Source organism: Anas platyrhynchos, chromosome 6, assembly GCF_047663525.1.
Source record: "Anas platyrhynchos isolate ZD024472 breed Pekin duck chromosome 6, IASCAAS_PekinDuck_T2T, whole genome shotgun sequence".
NCBI classification, from domain to species: Eukaryota; Metazoa; Chordata; class Aves; order Anseriformes; family Anatidae; genus Anas; species Anas platyrhynchos.
The window spans coordinates 10,864,832-10,891,325 of record NC_092592.1 but is presented as its reverse complement, the minus strand read 5'-3'; the positions used below and the strand labels follow the sequence as shown (position 1 = coordinate 10,891,325).

General features: G+C 36.8%; 2 protein-coding genes across 21 annotated transcripts in view; one reads left to right on the top strand and one right to left on the bottom strand.

Annotated features, from left to right (window-relative positions):
- Positions 1-14,393, top strand: part of PHYHIPL (phytanoyl-CoA 2-hydroxylase interacting protein like) — a 126,062-nt gene extending 111,669 nt beyond the window's left edge. For all 6 annotated transcript variants that reach the window (XM_072040059.1, XM_013105801.5, XM_021276824.4 and 3 more), the window contains exons 2-5: positions 4,286-4,482; positions 8,480-8,654; positions 9,649-9,766; positions 13,328-14,393. In XM_072040059.1, coding sequence (XP_071896160.1) covers positions 4,318-4,482; positions 8,480-8,654; positions 9,649-9,766; positions 13,328-13,862 — 993 coding nt within the window. In that variant the 5' untranslated portion in view covers positions 4,286-4,317 and the 3' untranslated portion in view covers positions 13,863-14,393. The remainder of the gene's footprint in view (positions 1-4,285; positions 4,483-8,479; positions 8,655-9,648; positions 9,767-13,327) is intronic.
- The window catches only part of FAM13C (family with sequence similarity 13 member C), a 133,620-nt gene continuing 121,504 nt past the window's right edge, over positions 14,379-26,494 (bottom strand). For 10 of the 15 annotated variants that reach the window (XM_072040045.1, XM_027463245.3, XM_038181646.2 and 7 more), the window contains 5 exons: positions 21,771-21,854; positions 19,728-19,823; positions 18,342-18,541; positions 17,119-17,220; positions 14,379-16,329 (listed from right to left, as the gene is read on the bottom strand). In XM_072040045.1, the coding sequence (XP_071896146.1) occupies positions 16,206-16,329; positions 17,119-17,220; positions 18,342-18,541; positions 19,728-19,823; positions 21,771-21,854 (606 nt within the window). In that variant the 3' untranslated portion in view covers positions 14,379-16,205. The remainder of the gene's footprint in view (positions 16,330-17,118; positions 17,221-18,341; positions 18,542-19,727; positions 19,824-21,770; positions 21,855-26,494) is intronic. The other 5 variants (XM_027463246.3, XM_027463257.3, XR_011810326.1 and 2 more) reach the window with 4 other exon arrangements.

Here is a 26,494-nt window from a genome sequence, read left to right as displayed (position 1 = left end):
AATAATGAAATAGAGTCATAATTTCCACGTGCAGTGTCATAGGAATCTGGAAACAATGTATTATTTTATTGTTCTACTTACATAAAACTTAATTATGGGAGCTGCAAGTAGCCTTAGAGGATGGATTACAAATTAGTCCTTTCAGGATTTCTTTTGTGGATAATATAAACAGTTTGCCTGAGAAATGAAAAAGCAGGCAAGTATTACCTTGCCCTGCTGCAAAGTTCTGCATTTTTAGAATGAAGGAAAAGGAATAACAAAATATTATAAATTTATAATAATTCAGTCATTGTGAGGGCTCAGTAACTACTAATTGGAGATGTGTCCAGGTTCTTCCCTACCACCTTACCACTGCTGCAGATGTAATGGTTCAGCAACTTGGTTTGAGTGATGAGGCAAATAAAAAAAAAATCCTCTTCCAAATATTTTCAGCATAGACTTACAATTTCTGAGTCTTATCATTTGTCTCCAATAAGGACAGATGAAAGCCATGGATGTTCAATGGGAATTTTCTGCCTTTTTTTCTCATTCAGAGATAATTTATGTACGTAGAGGATATAATGAGGATACTAAATTAAGTGTGTCTGTGTGTGTATAAATAAAATTGGTTTGTTACCCATTTGCCAGCATTTTGGCTCAGCTGTAGCAGTGACTATCATGACTGCTTTAAAATTGATTAGACAATTTAACTTGTAATTTAACTCTGGATATGGCAGAGAGAGATAAGCCTCTGAATAGGAGCATAAAACATGAATTGTGCGGTTCTTCAGCTGATCTCAGTAAAGCTAGCATTTTGTGTTTATTCTTTGGCTTTGTAGAAATTTAATGTCTTATGCTTCCAGTGTGACCTATGCACATGAGTGGTCTTTGACTTTTTATAAGGGTCAAGAATCACTGAGCCCTATTGCGTATTATAGAAATAAGCTGGTTTGTTGCTGTTGTTGGAACAGAGGTGTTTCTGCAGCTGAATGAACAGGAATGACATGCCTAGTTGTTTTTTTTTGGCAGTGAGACCAGGTTTGTTTCACTACTGGCTTTTGTATAATTTTCTGCCTGAAAGAAACCAGTGAGCAGTGTTTCTATCAAGTCCTGCAGTGGCACCCACTGTTGAAGCAACATGAATGATAAACAAAGCAGCCATTTTAATTGGAAGCTGATCTGTTTCAATTTGATATGAAGCTATTCAGAGCAACATTTCCTACACTGCTTCTGTTTTCAATTCCTGTATGTATTGTGATGTTTCATCAAAGAAAGACGAATTTAGCCTCAGCGAAGTGGGAAGACGATTAACATGAAAGCAGCTTGTTCTAAGGCCTTCTCCACCTGTTTTCATATCCTATCAGTACTAACTTCTTGTCAGCCAGACTTATATTTAGGGGAAATATATTCTATTTTTGAGTAAGTTCAGCTGTTCTCTGTGCATTTAGTAGATTTCCTATTTCCCAATATTGTCTGTTCTTTAATTGATGCTGGTATAAGGAAGAAATTGTTTGAAGTGGATATGCTTTCCAGTATGAAAACCAGTTCAAACCATTTACCAAAGCACAAGTGAGAAAAAGGCAAGGTACCAAAGTGTTACCTTGTTAGTCAGCTGGATCTGTGTGGGGGGAAAGCTGCACCCTTGGTCACTACCAGGTTCCTAATACTGCCTGTCAATTCAATGGCTTTTGACATTCAGAACTACACAATTAAATATAAAAATATACATATGCATTACATATATCACAGATACTTCATATTCTAAATACAAGGGAATATTGCTTGCTGGTGATGACTGTGAGATGTTTTATTTATTTCATATTCTGTTATACTCTGTCTGTACTTCAAAATCTCTAAACTTATTTTTTCTACTTCCAAAGAACTTTACAGATTTCAGAATAGTTTTTATTATGGATTTTATGGCATCACACACAAAAGACAGATAGCTTTGTACTTAGTAATGTGAATGGTTTTATTTTCTCAAGACATATTAAAGATGTTTCTAAAAATTATCTGGAGATATTTTGATAAGCATTTATTCAAGCTATTTATTCACTTTTTAAGTAAAGGAAGTACGATTCTATGGTTCTATGAAATGGATGAGGAGCACAGACATCTAAACATTACTTCCAAAAATTACACAGAAAACAGTAGCCTTCATGGGAGCGCTTTTGCTCTTTAACTGTCATGAGTGTGCTCTGCAATCCTTTTTCATCTTGGTTACTTCAAGTCAGTGGTCATTTTGTACGTCTCCGGAAGTTTAAATTACTTGGGCCATCTATAACGTGGCTAGAGTCCAGAGGTGCAGAGTATATAAGCTCAGTTTTGAAGCAAAGTTGCATATTGGAGTATCATGGATATATATGGCAGCATGTGTGCTCATGGCCATATCCAGTCATTCAGTGTGCTGGGATCTGAGTCTCTCCAGCTCCGTAGGTCTGAGAACCTCAGCAGTGTCACCCCGTCTTCTTAAACATAAGGCCTTGCTCCTGGAAGAGCAATCATGTTACTTTTCAGTGTACCTGGTAGAGCTTTTAGTCACTTTTCAAATACAGAATGCTTACAAAACAAAACAATGCTGCTTTACCCTGCTAGCTTTCTGAAATCTCATGGAGGGGAAAGCACGTACTGTGTATTTTGTATGAACAGAAAGCCTTCAGTAATGACTGGTATTCCTGAGTCTATTGCAGTCAGTGCAGCTGTTGAAAAAGTCCCCGTGTCTGGAACAAATAGCATAACATTTTGAGGAAAACCCCATACTTTCTGACTCGGATATTGATTAAAAAGTGGTGGGAGTCATGGGGGGGGAAGGCAATAAGATGTTTAAAAAAATAGAAGACATATTGGTTGTAAATATATCAAATGAAACAAAAAGAGAAAAGTATTATTGTTGGTTCTTTAAATCATCATTGATAAAATTACTTTGTTTTAATACCACCTGGAAATATATGGATTTTTCAGGCACTGTAACTGAATTTCGCATATCCACATGGAGAATTCTGAACAGCCAGAACAACCTGAACAATTCCTGAACTGAGGTGTTGACGTAACTCTTTGATAACATGCTGACAGGTTGAAAAGTCCCTAATGATTTACAAGTCACATATTTTATTATTATTACTGACCGGATCCCTTTGTGTCCATTATTTTTATCAGTTAAGATGGACATGTATAATGCTACCTCTTGCTATACTTAGATGTGACTAAAAATAATTGTGATAATGTGTTTCCCACACATCTCTGGTACAACTGTAGCATGGTCTCCCTGCTTTTCACCTCTGGGCACAATTTGGGAGTTTTCCTTACTTTTTTATACATCCTTTTTTTTTTGTTTTCTGCTTTGTTTCTTTCTATTCTTATTTAAGGGTGTGTGGGGTTTTTTGTTTGTCTTGTTTTTTCATTCCTGCTTCTTTATTCCTTCTCTTATATAATTTTCTCTATTTTTTTTTTGCTTTAACCCACTTGTTTTTCTCTTGTCTTTCAGGTCTTTTGTATTGTTTGCTTGCTTTTGAATTGTGTTTTATGTAGTACAAGATCACCTAATGTTTCTGAGTTATAATGTTCACTGTATGCTGTGCAACAAGGTTGCCCTGGAACTAAGGGAAGACCTAATTTTGGTACCTGTGATGCTTCTAGGGAGTCAGTGGACATTTGCTCATTATGTTAAGCATATATGCACTTAGAGATTTTAGGAAAAAAAATGCAGGGGATATCAACCGGGCAATAGAAAAAAAGACAGGAAAATGGCGCTGGTGCATACGTCCCTTTTAACATGTCTCGGTAAAATGACTTCTTTTTTAATTGTTTCATTGTGGAGCAGAGTATTTTACATATGTGTATGCATAGACATCATCTATAAACCTTGAGGAGGGTGGTTTTACTTTGTGCTTGAAAAATACTTCCAGGACGCATGTGATTTCTATTTGTATTTATTTTGTGGACAAGTATGGATAGGGCCATTATGTTAACTGAACTGTGGACATTGTCATCATCTTAACTAATCATTGTAGCACCAGAAAACTGTAGATGTTTCTTTTTCTCAAACTCTAACTGCACAAAGTTGTGATATTAGCCAGTCTATGAAGCCCACTTACGTGTTACTAGTTCACATGAGGAGTGCCATCCCTTTTCAGTATTTCTCATCATTCAAATTGAGGCTTGCATAATTGTGCCTTACCATTGCTTCTAAGTACCACCTATGAGATTTTGTTAAAGGCTGTTCAGAGGTGTCATCATATAAGACCACAGGAAACAGAATCTAGTAGGACTTTAACTGATCATGCTTCTTTTTTTTTTTTTTATGCAGGGAATAAATCACAAGACAGTGGGATTGCAGAGATGGAGGAACTTCCTGTCCCACACAATATCAAAATAAGTAACATCACGTGTGATTCCTTCAAGATTTCTTGGGATATGGATTCTAAATCCAAGGATCGCATCACTCATTACTTCATTGATCTCAACAAGAAAGAAAACAAGAATTCCAACAAATTTAAACACAAGGTAATTTTCTTTTAAAAATGAAGGTGGAAATGCATGACTTTCAATAGTTGAATCTCAGTGGTTTATTAACTGTTCAAAACCAGGTATAGGACATCTGGCCGAGGTGGGTTTGATTAATCTAAATGGCAATATTTTTTTCACATAGAATACCTCCACTTAAACCTTATGTGCATGTACATGCAAACACATTTGTTTCAAAGAGAAAGGAATATTACCTTTTCTACTTCATTTGAAACTAAAACAGTTTTGGAAGCTGTACAATTTATTGTAAGATAGACGTTTTTATTCCTGACTAGTTCTTACTCATTATTTAAACAATTTATGTTTTCTGTGCCTGTCCTCAATCAGTGACAGACCCATGATGGCAATACATGTTGTTTCAACAGAAGAGTCAAAAATTCTAATCCACTTCTAGGAAGGCTTCCAGCAATCTTAGGTTGCAGCATTCAGCACTGTGACCTGAATATTCATCTGGCCTCTTTCCTTAAACCAGTGATGGAGAGACATACTGAATGTATCGCTGAGTCTATTGTTATCAAAAACAGAAAAATTTGCTTCAACCTCAAACAGTTCAAGTACTGAGATGTCTATAGAAACATGGAATGAGATAGAAAAGGAGATTAAACACCACAATCATCTGCAAATTAATTATCTGCAGTCTTGGCAAGATCCCTAAAAGATAAGGTTTGCCAATACACAAATAACCATCCAGACAAATATGAGCGCTCCAATTTTACTAACACCTAAACTACTCTTGGTGTATAAACCAATGGGACAACCTGTTCACAGCATGTGTGTAACCTTCTGTTTATGTTTCCTTATTTGAGTTTTTTTGTCGTTTTTAACATGGTTGTAAATAGCATATTCATTAAGCGTAACAAAAATCACTTACTGCTATTTGAAGTCAAGGATTTCACACATTTGGCCAAGATGCTGCAGTTGATAGGAAGCGGTATACAAAGCAGTACCAAATATAATGTTATAATAGCCTTTACTCTGATCCAGTTTTAATTGTGGTAATGAATGATTTGTTTGGTTGTTTTTTTCTTACTATTAGTACATTTTGACCGGCAGCCTTTGAAGTTCAATTCCCATTCCCATTTTATGCTGCAAGAACAAATACGCCTTCCACTATAAATGTTTACTGAGATGGATTTGTCTTAATTGTTTCATTTTATTAATTTACATGTTTTTCATTTATATGCACACTGGTGTTAAAATTGTAAAATTTGTTTTTGTAAAAGGTAGAGCCACTCTGCCAGACCAAATGCTAAATTTTCTTAGAAATCTTTACTGCAGTGATGAGACTAGTGTTAAGAATAATTTGTAGTAATATTAAAAACCTTACTCAGCATAAGGGGTCGCATGAATGTCTACAAGGGCCTGTTTCTCTCACAGGTGATAAGCTCAGCTATTTCCTAACTTGTAGAGAGTGTGCTATATGAGATGGTTGTGAGCCAAAGTGAGTTGGGATGTAGATTTAACCTGGTAAGTGGATGCTGTACTTCAGTAAATGGTGTTTATTTCCTTCTGGAAGAGCAAATGTGAATGCTTTATCCTTTCAATGCTTTTTCTGTTGGCAAATACATACTCAACTTGTTTAGGGTACGTATTGTTTTATTACGTAGGACTATTGTTATGTTTGGGAAGGAGATTTGTAGTAGTATGTAAAGAATAGAATATGGATGTATGATTATTCCCATATAGTAGGTAGGGAAATGAGGCTCAGATATGCAGCAAAGCTAGGCGTGCTGAACTCCTGCATTGTGTCCTACAAGCAGACTTGGCAAAGGGAAGGATGAGATGAAATGGAAGAAAGCTGAAAATTGAAATTAGCTTCTTTAGAAATGAAAAGGACTACAGAATAGGCAGGCTTCTCTTCCCAAAAAGAGTGAGGTAGTATGACTGGTATATCAGTGTAGTAGTATACTGGTTTTGGGTGCCACAGTGTAAGACGGAAATAAAGCTATTAGAGAGCATCCAAAGGAGGGCTACAAAGATGGTGGAGGGTCTTAGAGGGCAAGACATATGAGGAGCAGCTGAGGTCCCTTAGGTCCCTTGGTTTGTTCAGCCCAGAGCAGAGCAGGGTGTGCCCAGAGAAATATCAACATGAACATTTTTTCATGAGGTCAGCATAGTGATCTTATTTAAAAAAAAAAAAAAAAAAAAAAGGTTTTGCTTAGAAAAAGAACAATAAATTAAATTTATGAAAAGCATCATTCTTTCCTTCCCCTCCCCCCTCCCATCCCACTCCATCCCCCTACCCCAACATTTAAGAGAAACTCCTCTAAGTGATGTTGTGGCTCTGGGTGTTCTGGCCTCTTCTGGTGCAGTTCAAAGAGTTTCCTGATGCACAGCCGGGAGGTAAGGCTTTGAGCCATGGGGGTAATGAGGCTTTTAATGTTGTGTGAACACTCAGAAAATTAATGGGGGCAAAAACCGCTACAGTGTTATGGGCACAGAGAGCAGACCCAGGTGGAGTCAGCTTTTACCACAGCCAAAGAAAAGATGACAGGAAGAGTAATGAGTGGAACTGTAGCAGCTGCTGACTGCATTAGCATTGGTAAATCCAGTTCAGTGGGATGCCTTTACAATGTAGTTCTAGGGCGGTGACTTTAAGTGTCACCCTCCCCCCGTATTTTTTTTTCTCTTTTGTATATTATGTATTTCAGAATACAGAACTGAGTACTTAACATAGAAAGTTTTCTCCAAGATGTTTGTTATTTGATTTAAAAGAAAATTAACATTAAAAAAAAAAATAACAACAAAATCTTACCCTTGATCATCAGTCAATCACATTTCAGTTTTGTAATATCTCAAGCTGCTAGTTTTATTTTTTTCATTTAGAAACTGAAGAAAAATAATAAAAAAGAGATTTTTCCATAATAGAAAATGTTCAAAAAAAATCTTCCATGTCTTGCTTACAGATCATGAACAGGAGGAGTCTACTTTCTGTTTTATTTGTTTGTTTTTGTTTATTTTTTGTTTGTTTTGTTTTGTTTTCCTTAAGGGTCTGCTTTGTTAGAATGTACAGGTGGGTAACTATTGACTAGCATTTATATGTGGATAGTTATGGATATTACCTAAAATGTCTACTTTTTGCGTGGAAGCCATCTTACTGTTCTGCGGTTACTGGTAAATGTTAAAGAACAAACACCTCTCACTCTCTCGCAGCTTCTCAGCTACAATGTGTAGAGTCATTCAACTTCACTGTGAGTCCCACAGTGTTTACCCACAGTTCTAGTATAAATTGTCCAGTTCATTTTTTTCTTCCCCTTGGTGGTCTGAGCTGCAGGTTTCGGTGCTGCAGAAGCCAACTATTTCAACAACAAAAAGTAGCTATACCTGTCTGTATACCTACAGTAGTAGGTATGCTTCTATGTTGCACTATCATGGGATGTGTTGACAGAACACCTGAAATGTGGGGGAGCAAGAGGTGTGATGATAAGCAGAGAACATCTAGCTATATGTTCGGTTTGTTCTGGCCGTTCCCTGTGCATAAGGATATTTTGAAATATGTAAAGTGTACAAAGTTATTCTGCAACATGTTTGATTTTCTCTGTTCAAGGTGGAGGATACCAACAGCAATATAGGTGGACTCAATGACTGCAGGAGGAATCTTGCTTGGTTGCACTGAAAGAAAAGCTTGTCAATAAGAGCCCAAGTAGTACTGAAGTTAACATGTCCTCATGCTCTGCTTGTATGCTTAAGCATAAATGACCTTAGTCTGAACTGTGTGTTTGGGCTATATATAATGGTCTGTATTCGTGTGGAACCACAAATAAGCTCATATGTGCCACTTACCAGTGTAGCTTTTAGAGCAGACCTCAGGCCATTGTCCTAGGCCGCCCTGTTAACTTCACTGCACCAATGGATTGTGAGATGTAGTTAATACTTACATAGCAGAGCCCAAGGGTTGGGGAGTGGTGGTGGATTGATTTGGTAGTTGTACTGACTTTTTTGTGTTGTTGTGTTGTTTTATTTTTGTTCCCATCAGGATGTACCAACTAAATTGGTCGCCAAAGCTGTTCCTTTGCCTATGACGGTCCGTGGACACTGGTTCTTGAGCCCAAGAACAGAATACACAGTAGCAGTGCAGACAGCATCAAAGCAAGTTGACGGCGATTATGTTGTTTCTGAGTGGAGTGAAATCATTGAGTTTTGCACAGCAGGTAATGTTGCTGAGAAAAAAACGCACCATAGGATGTATCCAATTAAGGCTAGCTTTGCTGCATGAATGGATTAGCCATCTACCAGTGTGCAGTAGCTTGGTAGGTTTAATAGTTAGATTTGGAAACTGCAATACTAGCTTTGGGCTTTGTATGCACTCTGGTTTGATGCATTAATGAGAGGAGGGAAGCAGCTGCAGTGCCCCTTTGTGTTCCACAATAGCTTAGCTGCCCAGAACTGCTGTGTCTTGTACCACTGCTTCTTCCAAACCAGGAAAGGAGATTGGTGAACTGCAGTGGAGCAGGGCCACTTGTGTGCCTCTTGCTGCCCGCAAGCCCCAGTGGAGAAAAGATACTGGCAGCTCCCTAACAGACAGCTTGCCTAAGCCATTCTGCTGTTCTTTGTGTGCTGCAAAGCCTGAGTACCACCAATACTCTGTCTCAAGGACTAGTACATGTACCTTTAGCCTGTCATTAATTTATAAACGTATTCTGTTGGCTGAACATCACCCAACGTCAACATGCCTGCCTGTGTGAAAGGTGAGAGCTGTAGGAAGCTCTCTATGAAGCCTATGTTGGTTGAGATGTAGTTTAGGCTGGGTTCTAGGCAAGATTTTTTAATTGTGTGGCTCACAACCAGGTACACTGCAGCAAGCATTTTATTAAATGACATAAGTCAGAGGGCAATTCTGAGCTCCTCTGCATTTGCCAAATACAAGGAAACCACCTCTAACACAAGGAATCCCAAGGTGAGAGTTACCAGAGGCTTGCAAAGTATTCATGGGGAAAGGAGTGGGGAGGATCAAGTATGCACATTCCTGCCAATTGTCTCTTGCTGCTGCTGGAAACTGATGCCGAGCTTGATAGCTGCTCGATAGCTGCTGCGTGATGTGAGGTATGTTATTTAGGCTCTGTTCCTCATTATGTCTGTTGTTTTTGAAGAGCATTGTGTTTTTTCTCCCCTCTTATACTAGCAGATTTGTCTTTTTTTCCTCAGATTATTCAAAAGTTCACCTAACACAGCTTTTGGAAAAAGCTGAAGTGATTGCAGGCCGTATGCTTAAATTGTCTGTTTTTTATCGGAATCAGCACAAAGAATACTTTGATTATACCAGGTAAGAAAGTAAACATATGCAAAATTGTTTGGCAAATTACGGTAGTAATGAAAATAAGTAAATGGAGGCAGCTGTGGTAAAGCTGGAGCAGAATGTCTGTGCACTATTGCCAGTTCAGAAGAAGGGAGAAATAAAAGGTAACTAATTTCTTCTGCCTTGTCTTGTTCAGCACTTTGATTAGGAAATAAAAGTTTGTGTTTTAGAGCAGGAATTTAAGTACTCACAGGGTCTCCAGCCTCATTAAAGTGCCTATGATATTATAAGTGTTTAGTAGTCAAATATTGCCATTGTATTAAGAAATTCATGGTGAGATGTCTAATAGTATGAATGCACAATTGTATCTATCAGTAAGTGTTTGCCTGTACATAAGAGTTCTATCTATCTCATGTATTTGCTCTCCACATACAATCACCCCAGTTGTGTGCCCAAATGCCATAACTTGGGCTCTGTAATGCAAACCTTAATTTACAGATCACGTTTGTGTGGGGAGGAGGGATGTTTAGACAATTTGAGAACACTGTGATTCAGTTGGAATGAATAAATGGGATAGCTGGAGGTAGGTTCCTTATTCCTGCATGGAGAGCCAGTGTGACCTTGCACACACAAGCAGAAGCACCATTGCAATAGAAAAGACGACATTTCAATGGGAGGAGTCAAAGCTCACGTACAAGAACAGCCACCATGCAGAGATAACCTTCTGCTGTTTGTTAGAAGAACGTGGATGAGAGGTAAGTGGTGTGACAACATCTGTTTCAGCACTGGTGCTGAGGCTGCTCCTTTGCTACATAATGCCAGTTTTAGGTGCGATTTGCATTAGTACCTGCATAGAACTATTTAAAAAAAAAAAAAACACTGGTGAAGAAACAAAATATTCTGTAGGTCCACCTTCAAAAAGCAGAGTCTACCACCCTTGGAAATGTTCCTCTTTGTAGTCATGAGTATATACAGGATTCTAGGATTGTCTTATGTATTGCAGAGCATGGGGTTTCCTCCTTTCTTTGTGCTTTGGGAGAATTACGTTGTTGCACATTGATAGAGCTGCATATTCAATGGAGGTAGCAAATTAATTGCATTTTAAGTTCTCTGAGGACCTAGTAAATCTACTGCCATCTTGGACTAGGACTAGATACCACAGAAGGGAAATTCCTGTGCTGTTTCTGATTCTCTTACAGCTTTGTTTTCAGTTGTGTAATCATAATGTGTCCGCTTTTGTGTTCACAGAGCTTTAAAAATTGCTACTGAGGGTACATTTGTAACTGTGGTTTTGGCCTTTTTCTGCCAAATGTGACTCTTTAATTGATTGCACTGTATCTTTTCCCTCCCTCTTCTTACGGTCTTTCTTGGGTTGATACAAATGAAGACTAAATTTGTTGTCTTTCTGTTAGTGAGTTAAAGAGCCAAAAGGATGAGTTTTGCCAGGTCACTGTAAAGCTAGGATACCTGTTAACTGTCTAACAGTGGTCTTTTCTGATAAAAAATGTACTAATGTGATTGCAAGGGTTAGTCCTGCAAGGCACGCTTCTGAATGGTGTATTAAAAACCCTAATCACAGGCTTCCTTTTAGGAAAAATTCCTTTGTTGTATCATTTCTTCCAGTGGCCTTTGTGGTGTCATAACTAGTAAACAAGTCTGAAAAAGCTTATGGGGTGGCTCTAGTAGTACCAATAGCCAATGAGCAACTACCCCTAAATGAAGGAATTTGAAATGTGAGTTTGAACGTGGCACACGTCACTGCTGCTTCCCTTGTCTGGAAGTGAAATAAATAGAGCAACTCAGCTCCCTGGGGAAGAGTGACCTATAATTAGCATAATTGGCCACTGGATGTCAGTATCTTGCCACAGAAATAAAGCTGCAAGCCTGTTTTCTCAGGTTGCAGAGAGAGTGGTTACTCAAGCTGATTTTTTTTCCTTAGCATTCACTTCAGTCATAATATACCAATTGTATCTCACTCTCCTCCTCCCCTCCCCTGAAAAGCCCAATGTTTTGTATAATGGGGCTTGAGACAATGACTATTTGAATAGCCAGAAAACCTCTGAACTTTAACTTAAGCATAAATAGAGATTTTCTTCTGAGAAGACTAGAAATAAGGGTGGAGGGAAGGGAATACCCAGAATTGGAGATGTTACTGTGTTGTTGATTAGAGCTTTCTTACCTTGTTAGTTGTACACTGAATGTGTTTGCTTTGACTGCTACCTCCAGTTTAACCAGGTAAAATCTTTTCTCAGACAGCACCATTTTTCCTGGAGCTGTCGCAAATTTAAAAGAGAGATTAAAAACTTGTTCTCACTTGCTTAGTAAAAGAGAGAAGGGAGATAGATGTAAGACTCTACAACCCCAATGCCTTCTTAATCTGTCAATGTGTATAAATGCAATCTTTAAGGGTAAAGGTCTTTAAAGGTAAGGTTGTTTTTTTTGTTTTTTTTTTTACAGGACTTAAAAGAGGGAATGTTTCAGTTTCTGGCATTAAATGGTTGCAGGTGCAGAGATAGCCAAAGCTGTTGCTACAGCACATACAAAGAAGCATGGGTCACAAGTTCTGGGGAATGTCTTTGCTGTACATAAAATCTCAGGTGCTACAGAGGACTAAGTGGGGCGTTTAAGATTGTCCTCATAAGTTTAGCAGCCTAATTCTGCTGAGTGCAATTTAGGATTTAGAGGTTTAAAAATTCACTTGTAACATTGAATGTTTCTTTTCAGTGTAACCAAATTGAGCTCAGCTTGCAAAAAATAAAAACAGTCATGTACATTGTTGTACCTTAGGACTAGTAACTGCAGGGGCTGGATACCAACCAAAGTGGAACCTAACCAAATTACCTAATTAATACTGTGCCCAGCTCTGCTTTGACTGAAGTCACCTGTAGAAAAATTAGTCCTGAAATTATCATTTTGGGGGAAAAAAAAAGTAAAATATAAATAAAATATATAAATATATATATAAATACAAGATATAAATATAAATACAAAATATACATGTAAAAGAATAAAAATGTATAAAACATAATATAAAAACAGAATAGCAGATATCAGACAGTATGTTCCTTCCTATAATGTCTCTGAGAAACATAATTCAGAAATAACTTTGGCACCTTTCCTACATGAACTACATACTGCCTATGCTAAAAATATGCATCAACTAACAATAGGTTCAGCATATTGAGATTCACTTGCAATTTTCAACATGTGATTAAATTAAAATATGTTTATTGTTAGAATTTTAGTGGAAAGCTGAACAGATCAGCTAATGGAGGCTATTGGTACTTTGGGGACTTTTTTGTTTGTGCTATTGTTTGCCTTCTTTCATAGAATACTGATGCAGCTCACAGCTGACAGAGAAGGTAGACTGGAAATGCATTTTTTTTCCCTTGAGCAGGAGTTACACTACCCCTTTCTGAGTCTAGCTTCACTTGAGTTTCTTGGTCTGAAAATCATGACACTTACCACAGGTCTCAGTTTAATGGTTTTCCTTTGTCTCTTCTGTACTGTTACTGAACAGCATGAAGTTCTAACTTACCACTCTCTTAATGTGTTACACAATAAACAATAGCAGTTATTCATTTGTAGAGAGCACCATGGGAATGCTCTGCAGCCTTCTGTTAAGGATAACAGTGGCAGCCATGGCTCTCCAATCAGCGGGAAGTTGGAAGGCATCTTCTTTAGCTGCAACACCGAGTTTAACACTGGGAAACCGCCACAGGATTCACCATATGGAAGATACAGGTTTGAGATTGCAGCTGAAAAACTCTTCAACCCAAATACTAACTTGTACTTTGGAGACTTCTACTGCATGTACACAGCCTACCACTATGTCATTCTCGTTATTGCCCCTGTTGGATCACCAGGAGATGAATTCTGTAAGCAGCGCCTTCCTCAACTAAATATAAAAGATAATAAATTTCTGACCTGTGATGAAGAAGATGGTGTAATGGTTTACCATCATGCCCAGGATGTTATTCTGGAAGTAATTTACACTGATCCTGTGGATCTCTCCCTCGGCACAGTTGCAGAAATTACTGGTCACCAACTAATGAGCTTGTCTACTGCAAATGCAAAGAAAGATCCCAGCTGCAAGACCTGCAATATCAGTGTTGGACGTTAAAAATCCCCTCGTTACTTAGGAGCCTTCAAACCTCTGTTGCCCATTTCCATAGTCAGACATTTTTGTCAGAAGCATGCACATGCCGCTGTCACCAAAAGCAAACATGGGTCTTCAAAATCTCCAATAGCGTTTTTAGTATTTCTTCTCTCCCTCCTTCCCTTCTGTTCACCCAATGCTTTAAATGATTAGAAGTCCTGGATTTTTTTTCCGGCAACCATTTATACCTAGATGCTGCAAAAAATGTTTTCTGTTTCTTGCCAAATGTAACAAAATCCTATATAAACTGCTTTAGCAAAACAAAAATAACGGCTTATAAATGGTGTTTAAATATGCATTCATTTTAACTACTGAACAAATACTGGGATAACTCCAAACAGCATGAAAGGTTGTAACTGCAGCATGATTTAAATTTCAAATCCTAGAAATGTCAGCACTTCCAACGTGTTGTTTGACAGTGTTATTTATGTTATTTATATTAGCTAACTGAAAGCAGAAACTGTGTCTTGACATAATAAATATAATAGAAAAATATTTTATTTGTACTGTTGTATAAAATATTATACAATCATATAGAATATATAGATCACATTTTAATATCAATTGTATACATGTCATGAAATCATTTTCCCTTATCAAAGATGTAGTTTGTAAACTTCAAATAGCTCTGTATCTGTTCCTGTTGCTCTAGATGACTTTAATTAAAACAGATTTACGAAGGAGACCATTCTGATTCATAAAAGTTACAAATTATTAAATCAGTACACTGAAACAACAAACCTCTAAGAAATAAAAAAAATAATTTTTAGTTGTCATACTTTTTCCTCCAAGCTACTTGAAGACAGGTACGTACATCTTCAAAATCATGCTGAGCCATTACATACAATAGAAGTACAAACGTGGTTGGTACATAATAGGCTTTATAAAATGAATTTTTTCTTACCAAGATAGATAGAAAACAGGTTGCTTATACTATGTGGTCAATACAAAATGACAGTTAAAGCAGAACACTAAACATGATTCAACTTACTGAAGTCCCTTTTTCTGTTTTCATTCTTCCTTCCTTTATGTCTGGGATAGGTATTTCCACAAATCCCTGGTTTTCATTTGCAGTACAAAAATGTTGATAAGCCTCCTGTTAACAGTTCACTTTTAACACAAATGGTTTATCACAAATAGTGAAAAAAAAATCCTTAATATTACAAAGTGTGGTACTCTGAAAGTTAAGAAAGATGCATAATTCCAATGGAAAAATATCTTTTTTATAATCTTATTTATAGTAAATGAGAAGTCTAGCGTTCCTCATCAGATAACTGTGACACTCACTTATATAACATGTACTTTAATCTATCCAAAATATCTTAGCATAATGCAATAATCTAGTCTTGTCTTTTATATATATATATATATATGGTAATTTATAACACAGGAAATACTTTGACATTTTTACAAAGTGCATGCTTCTAAACAAGCTTTGGTAATTAGAAAAGCAAATTAGCATCAGGCAAAATAAAGTGCAAAAGTTCAATACAGAAATGAAAATTAGCATGTAGTTGACCTATTTACTGAATTTTATGTACCACAAGCCAGGTCCTGTAAACCGTAGTGAAAAGGACAGCATCCAGTACCTTTGTTTTTATCTCTTCCCAGTAGACTACTTGTTTATTTTGCCAAATGCTTGCTCTTATTTCTAAAAAAAAAAAACCAAAAAAACCCACTATCTCCACTGTCTCCATTTGGCAGCCATAATTCCTTCTTTCTCTCTCTCTCGCTCTTTTTTTTTTTTTTTTTCTTTTTTGCATAGGCAGCATCACTTTGCTCTACTCTCAGAATTATAGACCAAATCCTGGCACTAGTTTTGTGTACGCACCTTTCTTTGAAGCTACTGGAACTGAATGGCAACTCTTATCTTGAGAACCAACAGCAATAGTTAATTACAGTGCATGTAAATCCTGCTAAGAAATGTGTGGTACATTACCAAATACTAAGATATACTAGAAACCTGGAGAGCATTTCTTCACACTTTTTAAACCTAAGAACAGGTCAAACTGAGTCTCAACCATGCTTCAATGTCCTTTTAATTTCTAACATTTTCACAGTGCACTTCAAGGCTTTTCAAAAGGAAAAAAAATATATACTATAGTTCACTCACCCACACTTAATATTCTCGTATATTGCTGTCCTCGCTCATCCCAGCTTGTATAATTGGTAAAGTGCATCAAAAAATCTCAGTGTGTCAAATAATTGTGCAGCAGACCAAGACCTGTAAGACAACTGCCTCTTTTTTTTTTTGTTCTGTTTCTTGTATGTTTTGCTAGAGAATAACACCACATCATTGCATTAATTTCAAATTGTTTTGGAAACATCATGCTTACTGATGAGAACCTCTAAAAGCCTGATTTTGGCTTTTGTGTGCTTGTATTCAGAGTATTCCTCTGCCATTGGTACACGATCTTCTTTTAGAGGACTCCTATTAAAAGCAAATAAAAGTACAATCACTTCTATGACTAAACAGAGAAACAGTCTTTAAAATGAATTCTGCAGCAACTAATGAGGTTTGGGTCATACATATATTTTTTTTTTCCTAGCAGTAGGTAAGTAAAGTTATTTTGACATGACCAAAAAAAAAAAACAAGAACAACCTCACATAGACAGAAATGAAATGGATTTTAAATATTAACTTTTCCTACATCAGGTGATTTTCTTTCTACTCAGCTATGCAAGTAAGCGTAACTGCTTCATTCTCAAATACACAGGGAAGTTATTAGGCATTGCTTTGAAAACTGTAACCAGAATACTACCTTCTCAGCAAAGGTTTGTTAAATAATGGAAGGAGGACAACCAAAAAGTGGAAAGTAATATTTATGGGTGAAAGAAACAGTAGTTACTTTTTTATATCCAGCCTTTTAGAGATAGCCAAACTTCCCAGTGAAGTCCCTAGAGATTGACATCTTCAGGAAGCCTGTTTAGCAGACTTTCTACACCTCAGGAAGATCCTGTGCTGACATGCCACACAGTTTATGTCTAGTACAGGCATATTCTGGGGAGCTCCCCAGAGCCAGAAGGCCATCAGGGATGCCCACATCCTCAACTTAACAGGGAGTTGGCCATCTCCACAGAGACCCATCACCTCCCAGTCCCAGACTGCTCTTTCTTTGGCTTGCGCACCTAAGAGTACCTGCTCTAGTAGAAACAAACATGTCTGCAGAGGTGCCCAGAGGGGAAAAGGAGAAGGAATTTGTCAAGTTGGTTGATTTACCTTCCTGTCTGCTTGTAGAATTGTTCTTCAAACTCTCTCAGAGCCTTGCGAAGCCTTTTTTTATCTGCTCTTGTTTCTCGGAGATGTTCAAGTAGAACAGGCCTGTAAAACAGAGGTAAGACTATGAAAACCCCATGCACCAGGAATCCCTGTAAAAGCCAGGGTTTTGGACAATAGTCAGGCTCCTGCTGTTGGCCATGGCAGGTGCTCATCTCAGTGCCCCCAAGCAATCTAACATATCCCTCCAAGTACAGCTATCACTACTTGTACAATCAATCACATGATTAAACAGTTGTTTTCCTTCCCGTTTACTACTGTTAGTATCACCCTTCTAGTAAAATGAAGGCAGAGCTCTGTGGACAACATGGCAAAAGCTTTTCAGGACTGAGGCTTGTTAGTGGGCTCAGTCTTACGTGGAGTTAAGGGACTCGACAGGGCTCAGTGGCTTACAGCAAACTCCTTACATTCTCTCTCTCAAAAAACAAAGTCAATAGCAAAGCCCAAATCTGAAAAGCAACTGTTACCAAATATTACTGTGATTCAGTAATACTTCTAGTGGTACCCAGAATATTTTTTTTTCTCTTTTAGGATATGTTTCAGCTGGTATTATTTGGAGAATAAGTTTGTGTTTTTTTCAAGCAGCGAAATAATTCTGTTTGTTTTGCTATATCCCCTACTATATCTTTTTACTAAGAACACAACACACAGAAATATCTTCACATGACTTGTGAGCACACTGCTGCATACACAGTTGTGTTACACAAGAAAAAAAAAAACTTTAATTTACTCTCATTTTTGGTAGAACCTAGTCAATCTATAATGTATGCATCCAAGTGATACCAACCAAAACCTGAGAAAAAGATAATAGCCCATATGTTATGAGAACATACCTGGTCATGGAAAGCATATTCAAAGCTTAGTAATAACAGCCCATGTGCATCTTGAGACGTGTTGCCTCATGCAACCTGGAATTTTTAAATACAAGTCTGGAGGAGGTTTTTGTTTTGTTTTTAATGGAGAGCAGGAGAGCGTTGTTAATTTTTCTGTGTATCCAGACACCAGTAAATACCCTCATTGCAAGGAATAAGATTTTACACACATAGAGTAGCCTCTCATGGACATATAATGTGTATTTCTCCTATCTAGCAAGTATAGATCATGCTTCATTTGCAAATTCTTTACAAAATATTTTAAAACATCCATGACAAAAAGACAGAACTCACATTGTTGCCTCATGTAAGTTGGACATAGACAGGGCTGTTTGTCTGAAAACTTTCTTTTCATCCAGTGGTGAAACATACGCAGGCTCGCTGTCCTCCTGAGAGTAACACAGATGCTCATTAACAGGAAGGCAAGATATCGGACCAGATGATAGCTCATGGCTGCTTTGAGAATGGTCTTCATCTGAGTCTTCTTCTTCCTGCTTGTAAAATATTATCAAATTAGTCATTTACATTACAATATAACAACTAATAGGATGACAACACAAATAATTAGATGTTAATTTCCTGGATGTATTCACTGAAAGATCACAGATATTGAAAGCTCTACCCAGTTCTACCTGAGAGTTCATGAGAACTCTCATGGGGCTTGCTGAGCTACTGGTTATTGTTCACTATGGCTAAACAGGACAGAAGCTGACCTTGTTTCCGAGTACCTCCAGCCATCGATTTTATTTTTACTCATGAGCCTTTACAAGTAGAAATGATTTAAAGAGCATTCTGTATTTATGCAAACACTGCAGTCTTGCTAGAACTTGTACTGCTCTTAAATACCATCTAACACTTTTATTAAGCCCAAAAATTATGTCTATAACATGCATTGGAGGTAGACATTCTACATTTGGTTTTATAGCTACAAATGTTAACTACTAAAATAGATTGATATTGCTGTCTTCCCCACCTTCCTTCAGCCTCGTAAGAAAATGTGGGTTTTTGAAATGAGGTTTTAAATGTGAAATTGTGGAGCAAAGCTCCTAAAAACTAAGTAACACCTTCAGTTACCTTCAGTTGAATTTTGAAATGAAGTGTGCACTTGTTTAAGGATTTAGACCAAGATTTTCAAAGCAATCTAAAGCTTCACTGACCTCTAACAGGACAATAGTTCATAATTTTTAAAATCAACCCAACCAAATTTGAAACTCCACCACCTCTACTCACAGTGAGACCATTACTGTTAAGTTACGTTTATATATTATTAATCAAAGTATTACAAGTTATGTTTATGTGCTACTTGTTAAATAAAAGATTAAAAAAAAAAAATAGCAGATAGTTACAGTGACAGTATAGTGCTTTATGGAAAATGATAGGTTTCATTTTATATTGCATACATCAGCTGTAGTAGAAAACTGACAGCCTTTGATCTCTTGCCCAGTGATTTGAAACAATTGCCTCCAGAACTGCTGCCTTATATTACAACCTCCGGTATGGTTGGAAGATGAATTTTACAGAGCATTTGATCTAGCTGAAATATAAACACTGTTTTAACTAATAAGCAGATTCTTTAAATAGCACTAGTTAATGTTGCTGCTAAATTGGCATACAGGTACAAATTAAACACTGCATTCAGCACACTGTCTTCACAATGGCTATGAATTCTTTCAAACTTACAATTGTTGTGATCAAAGATGGAGTTGCAAGGAGCTTCTTGATAATTCTATATCTGTCGTAAAGAGGCTTCATAAGACTCTTTTCTTGTTTAGTTACCTAAGGAGAAATCATAATAAAATATACTTCTCCAAAACAAAAAATAAATAAATACATTCCTCATTTGTTCCTGTAAATCTAAGAAAATAATTAGAAAGAAATACTGATGTGTATTTTGCTTCCACAGGTATTCCATGGGAACTGTAGTATACAGCACAAAAACGATTTTGAAAAAGAAACTTAGCTTAACCTACAACTCAGATTTAAGTTTCTGGTAGTTTTCTTGTAATCCCAGCCAAGCATATTCCACTCAATTTAGCCTTTTGATAATGACATGGAATGGTACTTGTTAAATGGCAAGGTATGTCATGGCCTGCTGGGTCAAACATTTCAAGTACTAAGTCTTGAGTATTCAGTAGTCAGTGTTCATGCATTGTGAAAAATCCTCTTTCTGCTTCCCTGGGACAACTCTCTGATAGCAGAGATGCACCTGTTCTGTTGGCTAACCTCACCAGAATGCCTCTGCCTGGACACACACTGTCTCTGTAAGCTGTCATCCCTGCATGTCTTAAAACCAAACATGAGCTTCCCAAGATGCTCTTTCCTGGGCCTTGCCGGCTCTGAACTGGGCACAGAGCCTGTGCTCGACACTGAGCCTGGACCTTGCTGGCCTCACTCTCCAGCTGTTCTTGGTGACCAGGATGCACACAGAATCTCCAACCCTTTCCCACAGGAAAATGCATTAATATCGATACGAATATTAAAATTTGCTCCTCTAAAATACATGATTATTTAAGTATGCAACTCTAAACGTTCAGTCTACGGATTGCTTATTTTGGGGAACAACAAAAGATGTAAAAATCTTTCCTAACTTCCATTTCCCTGCTTTATATTCTTGCCTGTCTCTGAGCTTTCTGTGACCTTAAGTCAGAGCTGTTTGGCAGATCCAAGATCGCTGCATGGCTGTTTAGCATCACTGATCATCTCTTCCCTTACGCAATTAGCATCTTCTTTCTCAGATGGTTAGAGCTGCCTCTACCTTGGGAAGAAAAACCCTCTCTGTACTCCATGCTACAGAGCATGCCCTATTATTTTCTTCTCTATCTTTGGATTTTCAAGTCTCAGTCGTTTTTATATAGCACTAATAACTCATTTCTTTCTTGTTCTCCTTAGGAAAAGTCATCTCTTCAGACCCTTCCTACATATTCTCTCCATCCCTCAGCTCTCATTCAAAGCCTAAAGAGGCTTATTAATTATTAAAAATTATTTTATCCAAGATAAAATAATTTTGTTCTAATTACAGAGATCAGATTCAGATCACAGTAATTTTGAGAGCTGGCATATTTTTGGACACTTGCTGGTGCCACTCCACATTTCCTCTACCATAACAATTACAAGGCAGAAACAGACATAAGAATACAGACATTCCTACGCATCAAATAGGAATTCCAGGAATTTGCATAGACACATTTTCAAATCATTATCTCACCGATGTTGGAAATTATTTGTTTTGTACCTACATTCAGCATTGAAAACCCTTTAATACAGAGTTCTTGAAATGATTTAATTAATATTTTTAAGTGCTGCTGTGAAAAAAAGTAAAACAGATGACAGGCTATTTATTTATTTTTTTAATCTCTGATGTTGCCCTGCAAACCTTTCTCAGCTGCTAAATATTCTAATCTTTTGTATGCTGTAGCACAGCTGCAGTGTGTATGAGCCAAGTCTGATGTGGATATATAATTCTCCATTTTTATTGTCAAAATCTGCAACTTCTAGTCATGAGGAGAGATGCAGGACCACTCGTAACTTGCCTTTCTATTTTTTATTTTTAATATAAACCAAATTCATAAAGCAGTAATTTATATCTGAAAATCAGTTTGAAATAACTAATATTATGTTAATCATGGAAAAATAATCTAAATATATTTAATACATGAGTCCAAAAATACTTGGTAGTGAAATTAAGTAAGTTTTAATTTACCTATCTTTCCATGGTATACTTACAGGCTGTCCATGAATACTCTCAAAATATAGTAGGCATTTCTGAAGGCTGATTTTTTCCAAAGCCATTTGCTTTTTTGTCATATCCTATTTAAAAAAGTTATGTATGAAATTATGAGTCAGGACTTCATGACAAGGGTACAGGTAGGTATTTGCTCAATAACCTGTGTTCCCCAAATAAACATTAACACTGAATTCTGTTTCTGTCCACCCTCAGATCAACAGGGACTTGACACTGACTTGGTAAGAACAGAGCCCAAATTTACATGGCTGACGTTTTAAATGGATTGCGAATACATGTTACCCACTCAAGGCCTAATACAGAGCTGAAGAAATCTATAGAGATACATCTAACAAATAGAGTAGTTTTTAGGTTAGGCGTTCACCTGTGAGAAATATACTGTTTACTTTGTCTCACCAAAGTGGAGTCTTTGTGGCCAGAACTTGTACTCTTTCTCCTGTAGAAAGATGCAAAAATGAAAATGTACTGGAAGGTTGGAATCTTCCTGCTAACTGTCATTCTATGGTGATCTAATAGTTTATTTCCTTGATTTTTTTTTTTTTTTTTCAAAATGACTATTCTATAAAAGCAGTTAAACAAACTTAAAATTAGGAAATGATACTAGGCTAATGAAAAAACATTGCATCCTTATCTGGAGAACTTCAAAGGGTATAAACTATGGTCTTATTCAATAAGGCAATGATCTTCATGAGTTGCTGGACCAGAGCCTGTATCTGAATATATATATATATATATATATGTATATATATGTATATATATATACATATAAATATATATATATAATATTAATATATAGTTAATATATAATATTAATGTATAATAATATATAATAATAAATATATATTTTATATAATAATAATAATAATATATATTATAATAATATAATATGCATATATATATATATATATGGGAATACTGGTTGACAGAAAGTCTAAAAAAGCAGAGTTTTTTACTTGACTATCAGAACCAAATTGAATGTATATGGGGTGTATTTTGTGGGTTGGGTTTTGGAAAGCGGGGCTCACAAAAAAGACTGCAGCATGTGAGTGGAATGGACTGACACTGAGGACCCATGGATATCAGTACTTCAGTACTTTCCTAGAACTTTTTCTGATGCTTAAGTTATGTTTATAAATGATTGTAGTAAATGAAAAATTAAAGTACTTCTTTTCTAGGGAGAAAGCTGTTAACAAGAACAGTGTGTTACTTGCTTCTCCTTGCAAGATCAGTTTGTAAATCATACAATTCTCTATTATATATTAAGTATGATTTAGTTGCAACAAATTAGAACAAAATCATTCTAGACACAATACTTTAAAACTTGCAAAAATGCAAAGAAGACATTGCTCAACTTTTTAATTATTCATTGAGGAGAAGTAGATTTGCCTTGGCTGGTAAGGGATGAAGAACAGAAGTTTCAGCTACGCAAACACAACACATTTACTGAGTGGAATGATAGATTCACAACAAAATCTTTAAGTAACCAAACATTGTGATACCATGGTTAAAACCCTCCAAAGCTGAACATACTAGAAAAAGGTGCCATCTTTAAAATGAAAGGGAACAATAGCTCGATCAGCCAGCAGGAAATTCATCTGGATAACATGCATCTGTAGAACTGCTATAGAGAAGCTGCAGAAAGTGCAGCACTGTACCAACACTGGGAGCAGCTCTGGGCTTCATCCCCAGTCTCACAAGTTTTGCTCTCTTGGACTGAATGCCTAACAACTACCGATCCCACAAGTATGGGATTCCTTCTAAAGTAAAGAATCACAAGTGATGCAGTTTATTTTTGTTCAAAATCACAATATAAAGCACTGGTAGCAGAAAAAGGAATGATGTTTTTTTGGCAATGTGATTTATTAGTGGTGGTGATACAGTAATATAGGTGTCTGGTGCAAAGAACACAATATTTAGCTGCTATTTCTCTTCTTCTCTCAGTTTCCTCCTCCTCCCAAGAAAATCTGTTCCTGACTGGTGCACATTTGCACCTGGGTTGAAACAGCAAGGAGCATATGAAGCTGATGTAATTTTCATAGAATCACAGAATATCCTGAGTTAGAAGGGAACCAGAAGGACCATCAAGTCCAACTCCTGCCTCCACACAGGACCACCCAAACCCTATGTCTGACAGCATTGTCCAAACGCTTCTTGAACTCTGGCAGGCTCGGTGCCATGATCACTGCCCCAGGGAGCCTGTTCCAGTGCCTGACCACCCTCTCAGTGGAAAACCTTTACCTGATACAGGGCCCTAAAATGGAGCCCTGTAGAACCGCACTAGTGACTGCCACCAGCCTGATGTAACCCCATTTACTGGAACCCTTAGAGCCCCTACAGTCTGTGCCAGATCACAACAGATCTCTCTACAAGTTAGGGCCAAGTGCTCAAAGGTTTGGAGCAGAGCTCATCCACCACAGTGAAGTAATGAGCAGAAGAAAGGAGTGGGGGCACAAGGATACCTTTCTGCAGGAAGTCAATGACTAGGTTTTATTTATTGACAAACTGGAGAAGTATTTATAATCATTAGCCTCTTCTTTCCAAATATATATGAAACCCTGAAGAAGCAATGCTTTTCAAATACCAGAGAGCCTTGCAATTCATCTCATCAGGAACATGACCTTTTCTGTTTGTTGCCTGAACGCAAAAACAGTGCAGAACCTCTAATCACATTTGTTCTTAAAGATCTGCATGAGTGACTCACTCCAAAATTATCTGCCATTCACATTAAGGGAAGAGCTGCTAACTAGAATTTAGGAGTATTATAAAACTGCTACCTATTTTATTTATTGCTAGTTCTGCAATTAATACAAGATTAATTCTTTTAAAAACTGTTAAGCCTGAAGCAGCTGAATGCTTAGGAGGAAACAGAGACTGATCATTAAAATTGATTTTACACATGAGAAACAATCTCAAGAGTGTTTAGCATTTGGGCTTATTTCATTAGATCATTTCATTAGCAATCTCAAGACAAGTTTTTATTCAGCTAGGCTTGAACAAAATCAGAGATGGCAACTGGAATCACAAACTCCAGAATTGTCTGGAACATCTTAGGACTGTAGGCTGTACACAGCAACATGAAATTCAATGCTAATTTAAACAAAACCTGCTTTATAGCCCATGAAAATATTAACTGAAATGGGTCTATAATGAGAGGACAGATACATAAATGTAAACAATCTAAGAAAATATATAAATAAACCACCAGCTCCCATAGACATACCAGGAGCTAGTGATAGTACAAGTCATTGCCCCTTTCTGGGTTACAGAATCGTTCACAGTTCAATCTCTATTTTCCCTAAGTCTTCTAATTGAATAACTTTACTCGGGCTTTTGGGGAAGGAGAGTGTAGGGGATGTTTTGTTCTGAGAACCACATTCTGCTATTTCATATTCAAATTTTGTGATTGGTCATTTTTAGACATACTGGATCATTCGGGATCTTATATCCCTTCTGTGTGTCCCACCTTCCTCACATTTTTGACTTTTGTTTTTGGTTTTTGTTAGGATGACTGTTGAATATCTGATGAATAAAATGTCCCTCAAAGTGATTTCACATCTTTGGCCTAAAAATGAAAATTCTGTGATCTATGAATCCCATTGTCAATTCCAGTCAGTGAAATATTTACCAAGCCCAGTTTCACAAGTCGCATTAAATTATACTCTGCATCTTTCTTAAAGACACACTATCCCATTTCTATTTTAGCAGGGCCTTAGACGCTTTCCATAGTAGAACTTCAGGGGAGATCTACGCACTCTTGTATAGAAACACTATAATTGCCCCACATTACTAAATCTTGAAAATAAAAACAACCCTTCCCCCCCAAAGGAAAAAAAAAGCTAAAAAGCTACTATTTAGATTGCTATTAATCCAGTTCACATTCTGGTATAGGATCTAAAATTATATAAAAAATAAAATGTTTCACATAAAGATTATCTACAGTAACAGCACAGCTGCATGCAGCTTAAATGAAGCCTTTGATCTTTTCTGTAACCAGCTGACATCCTTGATTCATTTTGCATCACCACTGCTGTGAAGCTCTTTCTCCCCCCAAAGTCCCAGATCACTCATAAATAAAAATCAATCACATTAATGTGAAACATAAGGACCTACTGAAATACATTATCTTGAAATAAATCAATTCAACTTAATATTACTCCTTTTCAAGACTCTGTTCCATAGTGATTCTATATAACTATTATCAAACACCTTTACTATCAAATGGATAATTTTTTCTACACAAATTTGCTCTACAGGAATGCTGGAAGAAAATAAAATGTGCAAATGAACCTTAAAAAAAAAATGAAAATATTAATTATTGCAAAAAATTCATGTACATTACAAAATTCTTTGTGAGAAACTTTGAAGACAGCACTGCCATTGCACTGTATTAGGATGTTCTCAATTGGAAAATAAAGAGAAGTCCAGTTAATCAATGACTGAGTGGGACTAAGACCCACAGCCAACTTACTCTCTTCCTTGTAAAAGAGGTTTTCTAGAAAGTATTTCCTCATTGACATCTGTTTTGGAGTCATCCATAGAACAAAATTTTTAACAACTAAAAATATTTTCATTGAGTCTGTACTGTTGGAGCTCTAGAACTATATACAGAATTGCATGTTGTCTTTTGTTTTCTTACAACACTTTTTCCATTACAGGTTTTCAAAAAATGCAGTTTATAAAAAGAAAGAATTAAAAAGTCTGTCAT